Source organism: Schistocerca cancellata, chromosome 3 (genome assembly GCF_023864275.1).
Source record: "Schistocerca cancellata isolate TAMUIC-IGC-003103 chromosome 3, iqSchCanc2.1, whole genome shotgun sequence".
NCBI classification, from domain to species: domain Eukaryota; kingdom Metazoa; phylum Arthropoda; class Insecta; order Orthoptera; family Acrididae; genus Schistocerca; species Schistocerca cancellata.
This window is the reverse complement of record NC_064628.1, coordinates 527,305,890-527,321,775: the sequence shown is the minus strand read 5'-3', so window position 1 is coordinate 527,321,775 and position 15,886 is coordinate 527,305,890. Positions and strand designations below refer to the sequence as shown.

The window sequence follows — 15,886 nt, the reverse complement described above, 5'->3', positions numbered from 1 at the left end:
TGGAATGAACCACTTACATTTAACAATATTTTGCAAATTCTCAAGGAAAACACAGAGAAAAACTTATCCATGCATCTGAGGAAAACTGAGAAAAGATCATGTCTGTGCTCGACTTGGTCATCTTGTTACAAGAGGATATTTGATCAAGTACAAACCAAGATAACTTTCATGCACAGGGTGTGAATCAAAGTAATTGCCACTCTAATAACAACCAACATAATGTGAAAGAGACAAGCCCAAACTGTCACAAATCTTATCATAATAACAACACTGGTCTATCTTTCAACCAGTGAGCAAATATCAATGGAAATGGCTACTATATGATGAAAACAAACAGAACAGATCAGAACGTAGATTTAATCCAGTGCACAACTCCTCACTGTAATTGGAATCTGAATATGAATAGCCCTCAGCCATCAACAAGCAATGAGTGGAGGGAATTGACCCCAGTAATTTCTGAAGTGGTTCATGATGCTGCCCATGTAAATGAACAACACCCTTTAAACTAAACCCAACGAAATCATTTCCCAGAGGAGTGGTCAAAGAATTGAGTAAGGGCTATGCACTTCTGCTATGTGAAGGGTTGAACATGATGGAAGAAATTTCCACAGGTGTGAACAGATGTAATGGAAAACACTCTTCAGTAACTATTTCTGCAGTTTTAACTAATGTAGAAGATATTTAAGTTAAAGTTGTGCTTGACACAAGTGCCTCAGTTAATGCCATCTCCAGTAACTTCTTTGGAAGAGTTTCTCAGAATACAGTATTACCTACACTTCCTGTTCAGAAATGCAAAATTATCAGAGTAATTGGCACTTGGGCACAAAATGTAAGGATACAGACAATGCTAGTACTGAAGACAGGAAATGCAGCAATAAAATGGGTATTCCTCATTGTGAGCAAATGAATGGCTGAATGTATTCTGGGATTAGGACATGAAATTAGACTTCTCTACAGGCAAAGTAAGTTTTTGGGTTGACAAAGGCTGAGGTAGATATGATAAGGGAGAGAAGAAACCACAGTGAGTACTACTGAGGGACAGCAGTCCAATTAACAGTGAAGGAAGGCTGAACAGCCAACAAGTTCAAGGATATGAAGCCATGCTACTGGGGCTTTATGAGCAAGTACAAAATAAATGTATGTGATCTGGAAATCTCTCAACAGAGCAAATAAAACTATTGTCTGAGCTGCTAAATGATTATTATCATGTGTCTGATGAAAACCCTGGGATTATCAAAGGATTAACCTGCAATTTGGAAATTTTTCTCCTCTAGGCTTCTTATCTTGGAAAGTATGACAAGTTGTTGTATGTCACACTGTTCAAAATATTACAATGTCTCAACCATGACCCCATTTATTAGGTTACCCTGCAGCACGGATTATACCTGCCCCAAGACATGAAAAAAGTATTATTTCTAAGAAGAATTGGCTGCAAAGGAGTCTAAGCTGACAGCAAACAGTTTAGTGTTTGCCTTTAGGAGAGATTCTGGATGTTAAAATGTAGAATACATCTATGAACTTGAAAATATATAACAGGTGTAGAAGTATGATACTAGAATTTGATTGAAATAATTACGCATCTATTGTTTGAAACTGATAAACAATATTTTATTCAAAATAATCTCCATTGCTATTTATGCATTTCTCCCACCTCTCCAGCAGGCTTTTTTTTTTAAAAAAAAAGAAGTTCTTTTGAAGCGAATCAGTCAGTGAGCCATTGTACATTTTCATATGAATTGAAGTATTGTTCAGTGAGAGCATGTCCTAGTGAGGCAAATAAATCATAATTGGATGGAGCCAAGTCTGGAGAATATGCCACATGCCCTAGCATTTCCCAACTGAATGTCTCGATCGTTTCCCTGACCCACTTTGCTGTGTGTTCCCTGACCCACTTTGCTGTGTGTGATGGGGCATTATCATGGAGCAATATGACTCTGAGTTGCCGTTTTCCACATTCCAGTCATTTTTCATGAAATGCTTGATTTAAATCTATCATTTTCTGTTGGTAGCGATCAGTGTTAAACATTTCACCAGGTTTTAGCAGCTCATAAAAGGTGAAACCCTTCTGATCCTATCAAATGCAGAGCATTGTCTTCTTTCCAAAATGATTTGGTCTTGCATTGGATGTCAATGGTTTGCCTGGGTTTATCCATGATTTACGATGCTTAGAATTCTCAAAATATATCCATTTTTCATCATCTGTCACTATTCATGGAGAAACTAGTTTCTTTTGTATCTGGCAAGCAGCATTTCATATGTGGTCTTTCATTCAGTTCATGTGGAACCCATTTTCCCACTTTCTGCACCTTTCCCGTAGCTTTCAACAAAGGGGGAACAGCTTTCTGTGTCACATTCAGTTGTTCCGCGAATTCCTGCTGAGTTTGAGTACCATCTTCATCCAATAAAATCCACAATTTTTGGTGGTTTCTGGTGCTCGTCATTTCCAGTGTCAAAATCACCACTTCTGCACTTCTTTTTAACCACTCAAAACATTGTGTTTTCCAAAGAGTAAGTCTGCTGAAAGCTTTGACAAGCATTCGATGTGATTCTGCATCATTTTTCTTCAAATGATAACAGAAAACCAATGCTGTCCACAGATCGTAGCTCATGGGCACAAAACTTGACATGTTTATGGGTTTGAAACAGATACCGACACATGGAACTTGGGTTACTGTGTGCTGACATTCATCGTCAGCCGTTACAGGAAGCAGATGGTGCTGCAGAAAAATGTTCAAATGTGTGTGAAATCTTATGGCACTTAACTGCTAAGGTCATCAGTCCCTAAGCTTACACACTACTTAACCTAAATTATCCTAAGGACAAACACACACACACCCATGCCCGAGGGAGGACTCGAACCTCCGTTGGGACCAGCCACACAGTCCATGACTGCAGCATCTTAGACCGCTTGGCTAATCCCGCGCGGCGGCGCTGCAGACATGGTCTCATGGGCTCTATACTGACAGCTAGTACCCTATATAGGGAAATTCTGGTTTATACTTCTACACCTGGTAAATTAATGCAACTTTGTAATTGGATGATCTAATGATTGTATTTTAGTTCCTTAATAACAACAATATAAAATATGCATGAATATTAAATGTAATTCAATTTTTCCCTGGATGGTCAGCAGTGGTTATGCATAAACCATATAAAACTATGTTGCAGATGTATTCCCATTTGTAATTTTATATAAAAATGTTATTAATCATTCTTATTTAGTAATTGGTGTGTTACATGAAGATTAGATTAAGGGAATATATCAATTCTCAATTTAAAACTAATGCATGCAGAGGATCCTTACGTGCATACACCTAACTGGAGTGTTCTTATGAATTGACTTTGAGTTCAGATGATTAATATATGTTAGTATCAGCTGGTAACTGCATTTGCCAGCTATTATTTTTATCTTGTGTTATGCACATTAAGTGTACTTCTTTTTTGAAGCCAGTACCATGCTTTAGAGTATCAGCCTTGGTGTGTAGTTTTTATTGATGATCTAACTCCTCCCTGTAGTGAATACAGTAGTAGTGATTCATCAATAATTAGGTATCAACTTAACAAATGAAAGATGGACACTGTATTACTGCCGACTACAAACTTCAATGGAAGTGTTGTAAGATGATATATAAATTGTGTTCAGTTTTTATAATGATATCTTGAGGGATATCAGTGATAAAAATATGAAAAAACAGGGCAGTGGTATTCTTGATCAACTATAGACTATTACTTAGTTTTTGGCTGTTTCAATAGATATTACTGTTACTAAGAAAAAAGAAAAAAAAGGTGTGTTGGTGTGATCAAGGAAGCATAGCTCTGTGCTTGACAGAGACAAATTACGACAGGTGCAGGTTGCATTTGCATTGTACAGTGAAAGTGACTTGCACATCAATGAACGCTACTAGTCACTGGAATTGACTACAACTTTTTCCATTTTTCTGTCAACACTCTTTCCGAATCTCGCTATTCAGGACAGAACCTAGCTGGGCAAACATGCTGGACTATCTCCTTTCACAGGACAATTAACACGACCTAGTACTTAAGTATGTACAGTTCATTTCATGTTATGAGCAATTTGTTGGAGTTTCAGAGTGAAGAAGTTTGAACTCATCCTTCCTTATGGTGGTCAACCCTGTTTCCCATCCCACACAACCATACATACCTGATACAGTGTCAAGAGGGGCATCTTCCCACACCATACCTAAGCCATACTTCCAGAATTTCTGATGTTGCACAGATTTTGACATCTATCCATTGTGTAATGTAGTCTTCTGTCCTAGTTCCACTAGAGCAGTTTGACAACCATGAAACGGTGTGAATAGAAACAGCAAGGTGAATAGAAACAAAACTTCATATACACAATTACTTTGAATATTGTGAGGTTGTACTGGACATTAATTTTAACTATTATTTGACGATAGTAATTGTTCTTGAAAGAACAGATACCACTGATGACCGTGCAGCTTCTCTATAATACATGATAATTAATTGAAACCCTCATCTGCCGACAGGTGTTCTTGATATGCCTAGATGGGGACAGCTGAAAATGTGTGACCTGACCAGGACTCGAACCCGGGATCTCCTGCTTACATGGCAGACGCTCTATCCATCTGAGTCACCGAGGACACAGATAAACAGCGTGACTGCAGGGACTTATCCCTTGCACACTTCCTGTGAGACCCACATTCCCAACTGTCCGCAATCTATCTATTAGATACATTACGTATGTAGATTGTTTACTTTTAGTAAAGGGTTCTCTGGCCAGAAGGGGGAAGGAAGTGAGAAGGTTTATGAATAACCTCCCTGGTCATGATTTTGTGGAATCATTTATGAGCCGACACAAACATCAATTAGCAGTGCAAATGTGCCAAAACATAAAATGCTCTAGAGCTGGTGTTACACCAGAAACTATCAATTGCTACTTCGATGAACTGCCAAAGGAATTGGAGAATGTGCCGTTGTCTAATATAATAAATTATGATGAGACAAACCTTACAGATGATCCAGGAAAATGAAAGGTAGTCACACAGAGGAGAACTAAATACCCCGAAAGGTGGCATTATACTACCCCGTCATGTTGTGTATAAGGCTTTGCATTTATACCGAAGGTGGGCCAAAATATGCAAGATACAAGTGGACAAAATCTGGCTGGTTTGATTTGTTCTGCTTTGATGGTTGGGTCCTTACAGTTGCTGTCCCAACCTGAAAAAGTTGAAAGGTAAGATATTTCTCATTGGAGACAATTTATCTTCACATCTGTACATAGAATCAGTTAAGCTGTGTCAGGACAATGACATTAGATTCCTACCAGCAAATTCAACACACCTGACACAACCACTAGATGTGGCATTTTTTTTGACCTCTTAAGACTACTTGGCACCAAATATTAGAAGAATGGAAGAAAGGCCCAGGAAGAAATGAGGCAACATGAAACTTCACTGAGACTCGAACTCGGGACCTTTGCCTTTTGCGGGCAAGTGCTCTACCAAATGAGCTACCCAAGCACGACTCACGACCCGTCCTCACAGCTTCATTTCTGCCAGTATCTCATCTCCTACCTTCCAAACTTCACAGAAGCTCTTCTGTGATCCTTGCAGAACTAGCACTTCTGGAAGAAAGGATATTGCGGAGACATGGCTTAGCCACAGCCTGGAATATGTTACCAGAATGAGATTTTCACTCTGCAGTGGAGTGTGCACTGATATGAAACTTCCTGGCAGATTAAAACTGTGTGCTGGACTGAGACTCGAACTCGGGACCTTTGCCTTTCACAGGCAAGTGCTCTACCAACTGAGCTACCCAAGAAGGACTCACAACCCATCCTCACAGCTTCAATTCTGCCAGTACCTCATCTTCTACCTTCCAAACTTCACAGACACTCTTCTGCGAACCTTGTAGAACTAGCACTCCTGGAAGAATGGATACTGCGGAGACATGGTTTGGCCACAGCCTGGGGGATGTTTCCAGAATGGTATTTTCACTTTGCAGCAGAGTGTGCGCTGATATGGATCTTCCTGGCAGATTAAAACTGTGTGCCAGACCAAGACTTGAACTCGGGACTTTTGCCTTTTGTGGGCAAGTGCTCTAGTTCTGCAAGGTTTGCAGAAGAGCTTTTGTGAAAGTTGGAAGGTAGGAGATGAGGTACTAGATGAATTGAAGCTGTGTGGATGGGTTGTGAGTCATGCTCGGGTAGCTCATTTGGTAGAGCACTTGCCCATGAAAGTCAAAGGTCTCAAGTTCGAGTCTTGGTCCGGCACACAGTTTTAATCTGTGAGGAAGTTTCATACTAGACCACAATAAAGTATTGTCAATGTTCCCAGGTACTGATACCAGTATAACAGTAAATGAAAACCAGGAAAGAACAATCTCGAAGAATCCACTAACAACAGTTTTAAAGAACTCTTCCAGAGTCTTAGACAAGACCAGACTCCTAAACAAAGGAGAAAAAGGACAAAAGTTAATGTCCAACTTGGCAGAAGTGTTAGTGTTGATGATTTTGAGGACATGGATGGGGAGGATGTAACCCTCAATTCTTCACTTTACAGAGATCCAAGCCCTTGTACATCTAAACAAGCCAAGACAAGGGGGGCAGGGGGGGGGGGGGGAACAGAAAACGTCTTGATTCATCATCAGAGGATGAAGATTCATAGTCAGTGCAGGACAGTGATGAATACTTGATTTTGTCCTCTTCAGATTCTTCAGATCAAGATGAAAATACTGGTATCTCCATAAGCCAAGGTGACCATGTGGCAGTCAAAGTATATGGTAAAACATCATCTTTTTGATTTATGTTTGTAAAGTTAATTACATTATTGAAAATGGTTTTGTCGGAACATTTTTAGAAAGAGTTCACAATGACTGAAGACTTCATCTTTTGTTTCAAGAAATGATGTCGTCCTAAATTGGCATTGCCGGTTCTCAGTTCAAGTGCTCATTTCAAAGATATGCTATGTTTTGAGGATGATCTGTCTGATTTAACATTTTATTAATAATACAGAACCAGGTTCATGGTAAACAACTGTGTTCTGTTTATTCACCTTAAGTTTGAATAGATTAGCCATGTGACACAGACTTTTTTGTATATTTTACTTACTATTAAAATTAATAAACCATTACCTTTTGAAATAAATGTTTATCTGTTTATTTCATAATAGAAAAAAAAATATTTCATAGCTTTTATAAACTTCTCTTTGCTTTTAAAAGAAACAACGATAGTTTTATAACACTGTTTCTACTCACCCCTATTTGCGGGGTGATTAGATACACCATGTTTAATTTTTTTTTTTAATTTATTGAAAGAAAATAACTTGATAATAATATCATAAGCTGATAAGAGTAATACAGACCTGAGGTTTTGGTAGTATTCTTTTTTTTAAACTTGACAAACAATAAGCAAATTTTTCAACCAAAGTTCAAATTTATAGCTATTCACCCCATTTTATGGTAATTGTTATAATGTAATTAATCCAATGCACATAATATGAGAACATAACTCAAGTACATATTCATGAACATTACACAACATTACTATTTTGTAAATTATTGACCAGAAAACTCAGTTGGAAGACTTCTATTCAGGTTTTCCATCGTTTTCCTTGAAGATGTTGCCCAACTGGGAGAGTCTGAACTAATTAAAAGGTCTATGGCCATACTGATTGATTGAAGCACTTTTACATAGCAAACAGAAATAGATATGAAAGACTAGTATCTGAATAAACCTAAGGAACTGTATAAAATGACAATATACATCATGCACAGAATGGAATGAAATCATTGTAATCCTTTTCAATTTTTCATACACATGTCAAAAATGATTGATTTCTCATAAATAGGCTTCTCACTGTTTTTCCATAGACCATTATTTAGAAAAATTGGTGTAATCAAATAGCTTTTATGTGGAGCAACAGTCCCTGAAACCAATATTCCATGAGACATTATAAAATTTCTTCAGGTATAAAGATAGAACTAAAATTGAATCAGCAACAATTTCTTTCTTATAGCATGATACTTACATTCAATAATCTTAATGTACAGGCACTAGAGATAATAATGCCCAGTGGTTGCAAACTGATGTCACTTGCATGATAAAGTACAGTGCTATAATGCATAATTTTTTTTTTAATGAAGGAAAGAAATAATTCTCAAATCAATTACACTGTTTCTAGGAAATTTAAACATTCAGCACAATAATGATAATGTTATCATGAAAGACTGAAATTAGACAATGTTAGTATTCTACAATGAATGTTGACACAACAAATACATCAGTGAAAGACCAGATATGTGGTCATATTATCATACATTTGACCCATTTCTGTTGACAAGCACAAATGAGCTGTGGTGGCGAGCAAAATGAAAAGCCGAGGGGAGATAGATAAAAATGAGAAAAATACCAAATTCTTTGTTCTCACTCACCATATAGCGGAGATGCTGAATCGCGATAGGCACAATAAAAAGATTCACACAATCATAGCTTTCAGCCATTAAGGCCTTTGCCTGCAGTAAACACACATACACAGACGCACACACACACTCACGCAAGCACAACTTGCACACACATCTGCAGTCTCAGAGAGCTGAAACTACACTGCGAGCAGCAGCACCAGTTCATGATGGGAGTGGTGACTTGGTGGGGGTAAGGAGGCGGCGGGGGTAGGGAGGGGGAAGGGTAGTATGGTGGGAGTGGCAGACAGTGAAGAGTTGCGAGCAGCAGCACCAGTGCATGATGGGAGTGGCGACTGGGTGGGGGTAAGGAGGAGGCAGGGGCAGGGAGGGGGTGGGATAGTATGGTGGGAGCGGCGGACAGTAAAGAGTTGCAGTTTAGACGGAGGGTAGGAGAGAAGGTGTGGAGGGGGGAGGGGATAAGTATTGTAAAGGAGAGAAATAAAAATAAATTAAAAGACTGGGTTTGGTGGTGAAATTATGGCTGTGTAGTGCTGGAATGGGAACAGGGAGGGGGCTAGATGGGTGAGGACAGTGACTAACGAAGGTTGAGGCCAGGAGGGTTATGGGAACGTAGGATGTATTACAGGGAAAGTTCCCACCTGCGCAATTCAGAAAAGCTGGTGTTGGTGGGAAGGATCCATATGGCACAGGCTGTGAAGCAGTCATTGAGATGAGGGGTATCATGTTTGGCAGTGTGTTTGGCTACAAGGTGGTCCACTTGTTTTTTGGCCACAGTTTGTTGGTGGCCATTCATGCGGACAGACAGCTTGTTGGTTGTCGTGCCTACATAGAATGCAGCACAGTGGTTGCAGCTTATCTTGTAAATCACATGATTGGTTTCACAGGTAGCCCTGCCTTTGATGGGATAGGTGATGTTGGTGACCAGACTGGAGTAGGTGGTGGTGGTAGGAGGATGTATGGGACAGGTCTTGCATCTAGGTCTATTACAGGGATATGAGCCATGAGGTAAGGGATTGGTAGCAGGGGTTGTGTAAGGATGGACGAGTATATTGTGTAGGTTCGGTGGACGGCAGAATACCATGGTAGAAGGGGTGGGAAGGATAGTAGGTAGAAAATTTCTCATTTCAGAGCACGGCGAGAGGTAATTGAAACCCTCCTCTGTGGCCAGACTGTGGGATTTTAGAAGGTGGTGGGAGACTAGAAAGATAAGGCAGGGGAGATTTGTTTTTGTACAAGTATGGGAGGATAATTACGGTCAGTGAAGGCTTCAGTGAGACCCTCGGTATATTTAGAGAGGGACTTCTTGTCACTGCAGATGCGACGACCACGGGTGGCTAGGCTGTATAGAAGGGAATTCTTGGTATGAAATGGGTGGCAGCTGTCGACTGTGCTGTGACTGAGACCACGTGGCATCTGTTTGTTGAGATTCTTAAATACTCTCTGTGTAAGGGTTGCTGTTGTATCCAAGATTTGTAAAAAAAATTAAAATCAAATATCCATATTTGCTGTGACTTATTTATTTTGAAAAGTTATGTACATTAATTGTCAGTAAACAATAAGACAATTATTTTTAAATTTTTCAATTAAAGTACTATAAAATACTATGGTGAGACTGTACGAATACAAGTCCCTGATGCTGATAAATGGTTTAAAATATGTTTGCAGTTGTTGTTGGAATAAAAGCCTTTGACTTTTCTAAATATAGAAAACAAAGATAGCATCCTCAAGCAGCTTTTCACCTGTAATCTGTTCATGATTTGTAAAGGAAAGTTACTTTTCCTAGACAAGATTTATTCTCAAGAATGTTGCTGAGAGAACCAACTAAAACTGAGTCAAGGAGTGGAGGGCAAGGCTGTAGTTGTGAAATAAGTATTCCGCACTGAATTTAGCTTTGAAAGCAAAGGACTATTATGCAGTTAAATCTATCATAACACTTTAAATTGTAGTAAAAGTAAAACTGTATAAGGTTAATCACATAATTTACATTTATTATTGGTATTATTTTCTCTTCTGGTGATCAATGTGCTGTTCACTGTAGGTTCCACAGTTTATTTATGTGTGCTGTTTTTTAAGCTTTCTCCTATTTTCAGAAATATAATAATACTATTTATCATGTTTTGACATATATCATACATTAAATAACTGAATTTTGTCTTAATGTAAGCAAAATATTTTTATTTGGCATCCACCATTGGTGCAAGTTGAATCTTGATATTTAGAGGTGTAAATAGAAAATAATGATACTTAGTAAATATTTCATACATACACCAAGTGAATGTATGAACACTGATATTCACCAGAGAATACTTACATTTGTCGGATGTCCTTTTCTCATAGTAACATTTACTTTGCTATGTTGACCAGAAATCCATTTTATTCTCAGTTGTAGAAATGATGAAGTATGATAACACTAATTATGTTGTTAAATGTGCTTTCTGCAAATGAGTGTAAATAAACAAAAATATTTAAAGTGTTATGCAACAACTCCTCGCATGTGATTATACATTAATTACATTAATTCCATTAATAGGAAGCCTAAAAATCTTCAGTCCAACACTGGTTTGATGCAGCTCTCCGTGCTGCTCTATCCTGTATAAGCCTCTTCATCTCTGAGTAACTACCACAACCTACATCCTTCTGAATCTGCAAGTAGTTTCCTGGCCACTTGATCTCCTTATGAGGGTATGTTCCATGGCCCATCATTACCCGGATTTGAGCCCCCATGATTTTTGCTTTGGGTGTACCTCAAAGCAGAGGTTTACAAAGTTTGACAGAAAACCTTGGAAGTTCTTGAGAGGGCAACTACAGATGTCATCACTGGAATAATGCAAGATATGCTGAGAGGAGTTCTTGAAAACTTTTTTGAATGACTCTGGATGTCACCAGGGTGAATTTTCAAGACCTCATGAAAATAAAAATGCCATTGAATGTAGTTCTCAGAAATAATTTTTTGTTGAGTCTGTTCTGCCCCATCTTGTGTATCTATACTCTGCAATCTGCTGTGAAGTGCTTGGGAGAGTGTACTTCCCACTGCAACACATTTTAAGGTTTCTTCCATTCAATTTGAGTATGCAACCAAGGAAAATATCGCTTCTTGAAACTCTGTAAGTAGGCTTCTTTGGGATATCTGGTGTGAATTGACATATTCACATTTTCCCACATTTCAGTGATGCTCTAGTTTGGGTAAAAAACAAAAAACTATGATTATTTGTGTTTCTCTTCTTTGGATACAATAACTACCCAGTGTGTGTGTCTCACATAATTGAGCAATAGTGTAGCATTGGTCTCATGTATGTAAGCCATATTCTTTGTAGATTAAGTGTGTTTTTCTAGAATCCTGCCAATGGATCAAATTCTACCACCTGCTTTGTCTCTGACTAAGCCTATGTGATCATTTCATTTCAGATCCCTACTAATTGTTACTCCTATATATGTATGAGCTAACTGATTCCAGTTGTGACTCATTGTTATTGTATTCATATTATAGGTCTGCATTTTGCGAAATTTCTAAACTTTTAAAGCAAGATGCCAATCTCTGCATGATTTTGAAGTGTTATCAAGTTCTCTATGTATATTTCCCATAAGGCCCCCCTCTATGAATATTTGTGCAATTTATTCAGACAGCAGTTCATTATAGATCACTGCAGTAATCTGCAGTAGGTCATACATTATTAATAATAGAGTTTACCAGGTCATTTACAGTATATACAACATGAACACCAAGGGTCCCAACATATTTTCCTGGGATACACCTTACATTACTTCTACATCCGTCGATGACTCTCCATCCAAGATAATATGCTACATTCTCGTTACCAGGAAATCCTCAACCTAGTCACTAATTTTGTTTCATATTCCAAATGATTATTATTCCATTAATAAACAATGGTGTGGTACTGACAAGGAAACATCACCAACTCAACCTCATATTTTGAAGAAAAGAAAGTAGCCTTGCAAGATACCAGCCCTAGCAACCGATATGGTGTGAGAATTTGCGCCATAATTCTGATAGTATGTAGTTATGAGTGGTTTGATGCAGCTCTCCATGCTACTCTATCCTGTCCAAGCCTCTTCATCTCCAAGTAACTACCGCAACCTACATCCTTCTGAATCTGCTCAGTGTATTCAACTCTTGGTCTCCCTCTACAATTTTTACCCTCCACACTTCCCTCCAATACTAAATTGGTGATCTCTTGATGTCTCAGAACATTTCCTACCAACTGATCCCTTCTTCTAGTCAAGTTGTACAATAAATTTCTCTTCTCCACAGTTCTATTCAGTACCTCCTCATTATTTACTTGATCTACCCATCTAATTTTCAGCATTTTTCTGTAGCATCACATTTCAAAAGCTTCTGTTCTCTTCTTGTCTAAATTGTTTATCGTCCATGTTTCACTTCCATACATGGCTACACTCCAAACAAATACTTTCAGAAAAGACTTCCTGACACTTAAACCTATACTAAATGTTAATAAATTTCTCTTCTTCAGAAATGCTTTCCTTGCCATTGCCATTCTACATTTTATATCCTACTTCAACCAGCGTCAGTTATTTTGCTGCCCAAATAGCAAAACTCATCTACTACTTAGTGTTTCATTTCCTAATCTGATTCTTTCAGCATAAACTGATTTAATTCAACTACACTCCATTATTCTCGTTTAGCTTTTGTTGATGTTCATCTTATATCATCCTTTCAGGACACAGTCTGTTTCATTCAACTGCCTTCCAAGTCCTTTGCTGTGTCTGACAGATTTACAATGTCATTGGAAAACCTCAAGGTTTTTATTTCTTCTTCATGGATTTCAATTCCTACTCCAAATTTTTCTTCTGTTTCTGTCACTGCTTGCTCAATATACAGACTGAATAACATTGGGGATAGGCTACAATGCTGTCTCACTCCCTTCCAACCACTGCTTCCCTTTTATACCCCTTGATTCTCATAACTGACATCTGGTTTCTGTACAAATTGTAAATAGCCTTTCATTCCCTGTATTTTACCGCTGCTATCTTAAAAATTTGAAAAAGAGTATTCCAGTCAACATTGTCAAAAGCTTTCTCTAAGTCTACAAATGCTATAAATGTAGGTTTGTCTTTCCTTAACTTCTCTACTAAGATAATAGGGTCAGTATTGCCTTGCATGTTCCTACTTTTCTATGGAATCCAAACTGATCTTTCCCAAGGTTGGCTTCTACTGGCTTTTCCATTCATCTGTAAGGAATTCATTTTAGTATTTTGCAACTGTGACTTATTAATCTGATAGTTTGGTAATTCTAACACCTGTCAACACATACTTTCTTTGGAATTGGAATTATTATATTTTTCTTGAAGTCTGAGGGTATTTCGCCTGTCTCAGACATCCTCCTTACCAGATGAAAGAGTTTTGTCATGGCTGTCTCTCTGAAGGCTATCAGTACTTCTAATGGAAAGTTATCTACTCCCGGGGCCTTGTTTTGACTTAGGTCTTTCAGTACTCTGTCCAATTCTTCACACAGTATCAGATCTCCAATCTCATCTCCATTACATGCTCTTCCATTTCCATAATATTGCCCTACGGTACATTGCCCTTATAGACCTTCTTCTCATTCCTTCCACCTTTCTGCTTTCCCTTCTTTGCTTAGGACTGGTTTTCCATCTGAGCTTGATGTTCATAAAGGCAGTTCTCTTTTCTCTGAGGGTTTCTTTAATTTTCCTGTACATGACACCTGTCTTACCCCTAGTGATGTATGCTTCTAAATCCTTACATTTGTTCACTAGCCATTCCTGCTTAGCCATTTTGCACTTCCCATCCATCACATTTTTGAGACTGTATTCTTTTTCACCTGCTTCAGTTACTGCATTTTTATATTTTCTGCCTTCAACAGTTAAATTCAGTATCACTTGTGTTACCCAAGGATTCGTACTAGTCCTCATCCTTTTATCTACTTGATCCTGCACTGCGCTCACTATTTCATCTCTCAAAGCTACCCATTTTTCTTCTTCTGTATTCCTTTCGCCTGTTCTTGTCAACTGTTCCCTGATGCTCCCTCTGAAACTCCCTACGACCTCTGTTTCTTTCAGTTTATCTAGATCCCAACTACTTAAATTCCTATTTATAAGAATAAAATACAAGTCTTTGCAAGTAATGTATAATGAATACACACACTGTAAGTACTGAGACAATCATAATTTCTAGTGTTTTGAGACCTGAATATTCATGTCCTGGCATGATAAAAACATTCTTTGTATTAATTCCATGTGGTATCATTGTTTTCAATTAGTTCTTGGTGTGTCATTATGTGAGTGGTCACAAAATAGCATGAAGTGGATCTTTTTGGAAACAGTGAATTTTTATATGCATGTTGTACATAACCTGATTTTATGCACAGAATGCACACACTAAGGTGGGTGTGTCTTGACATGTGATTGAAAGCTTTGAGTGAGAAGCTATAGTGAATGCTGCTGAGTCCATACCACAGCAACTTTACAAAATACAGAGAATCGTGATACACCATTTTAAAGAGTGTGACATGTAGAGCAATTTAATACCATCTGTATAAAGTAAATTAATTGAAGCTCTTATGAGTGAAGAAAAAGGCACAGGTCAAATCTTGTATAATTAATAACTCTAACCAAAGAAAGTAGAAAGATGGTCAAAGTCTCAGATTAAAAAACTTTGTGCAACTCATCAGCTGATATTCTCATCTACATTTGGAACATCACTTTGTGTCTGTAAAGGCAATTATATACAAAGCCAATCAAAGACCAAATAATTAAACATGACAGCTGCACACAATAGCAATGCAGCATTTTCTTTCATACGCACCAGACACTAGTTTTGTAATATACAAGCACAAGTCAAAAAGTAAAGGTAAATTTTAAAAAGAAATTTTCCACCAGGAATATAATGTTGCAAGTAACAATATTTATTTCCCTGCTTAATCTCACCCTCTATGCACTTGCTCCAGCACTTGACAAACTTTCTAATTTGAGTCTGGAAGAAACTTTGTGGCATCTAGGACATCCAGACTTTCACAGCCTCCACAACCTCATGATCTGACAAAAACTTGGATTCACGTTGGAGCCCCTTCATAGAAGCAATGTGTAAAAATCAGGTGGAGCCAAGTCAAGATTGTACACTGGGTACTCCAGCAGCTCAAAACCAAGATTTCCACACGTCTCATCAATAATTGCTATGTGACTGAGAAAGTATTCTCCTTCCTATGACTTTGATGTTTCTAAGCATTCCTGTTTGTGTTTGTTTGTCAGCTGACATGATGCCCAATGAGCACTAATTTTATGACAGTTCAGAGAATTGAGTATGATTACAAATGCTGAACCACAGCTAATGTTCAACTTATGCACAATATCATCAGTTCTGGCATGGCAATCATCCAGCTGTCTCAACTTCCCTTTTTGTGTTCAAAGTGAATGGCCTACTCACATTCTGTATGTCAAATATATATAACATCCACTTTTCAACTGATTTATTCACTCACCAAAT

General features: G+C 38.1%; 1 protein-coding gene across 2 annotated transcripts in view; it reads right to left on the bottom strand.

Moving 5' to 3' along the window:
* Positions 1-7,450: 7,450 nt before the first annotated feature.
* The window catches only part of LOC126175358 (1-phosphatidylinositol 3-phosphate 5-kinase), a 418,246-nt gene continuing 409,810 nt past the window's right edge, over positions 7,451-15,886 (bottom strand). For both annotated transcript variants that reach the window (XM_049922107.1, XM_049922108.1), the window contains one exon: positions 7,451-7,910. In XM_049922107.1, coding sequence (XP_049778064.1) covers positions 7,786-7,910 — 125 coding nt within the window. In that variant the 3' untranslated portion in view covers positions 7,451-7,785. The remainder of the gene's footprint in view (positions 7,911-15,886) is intronic.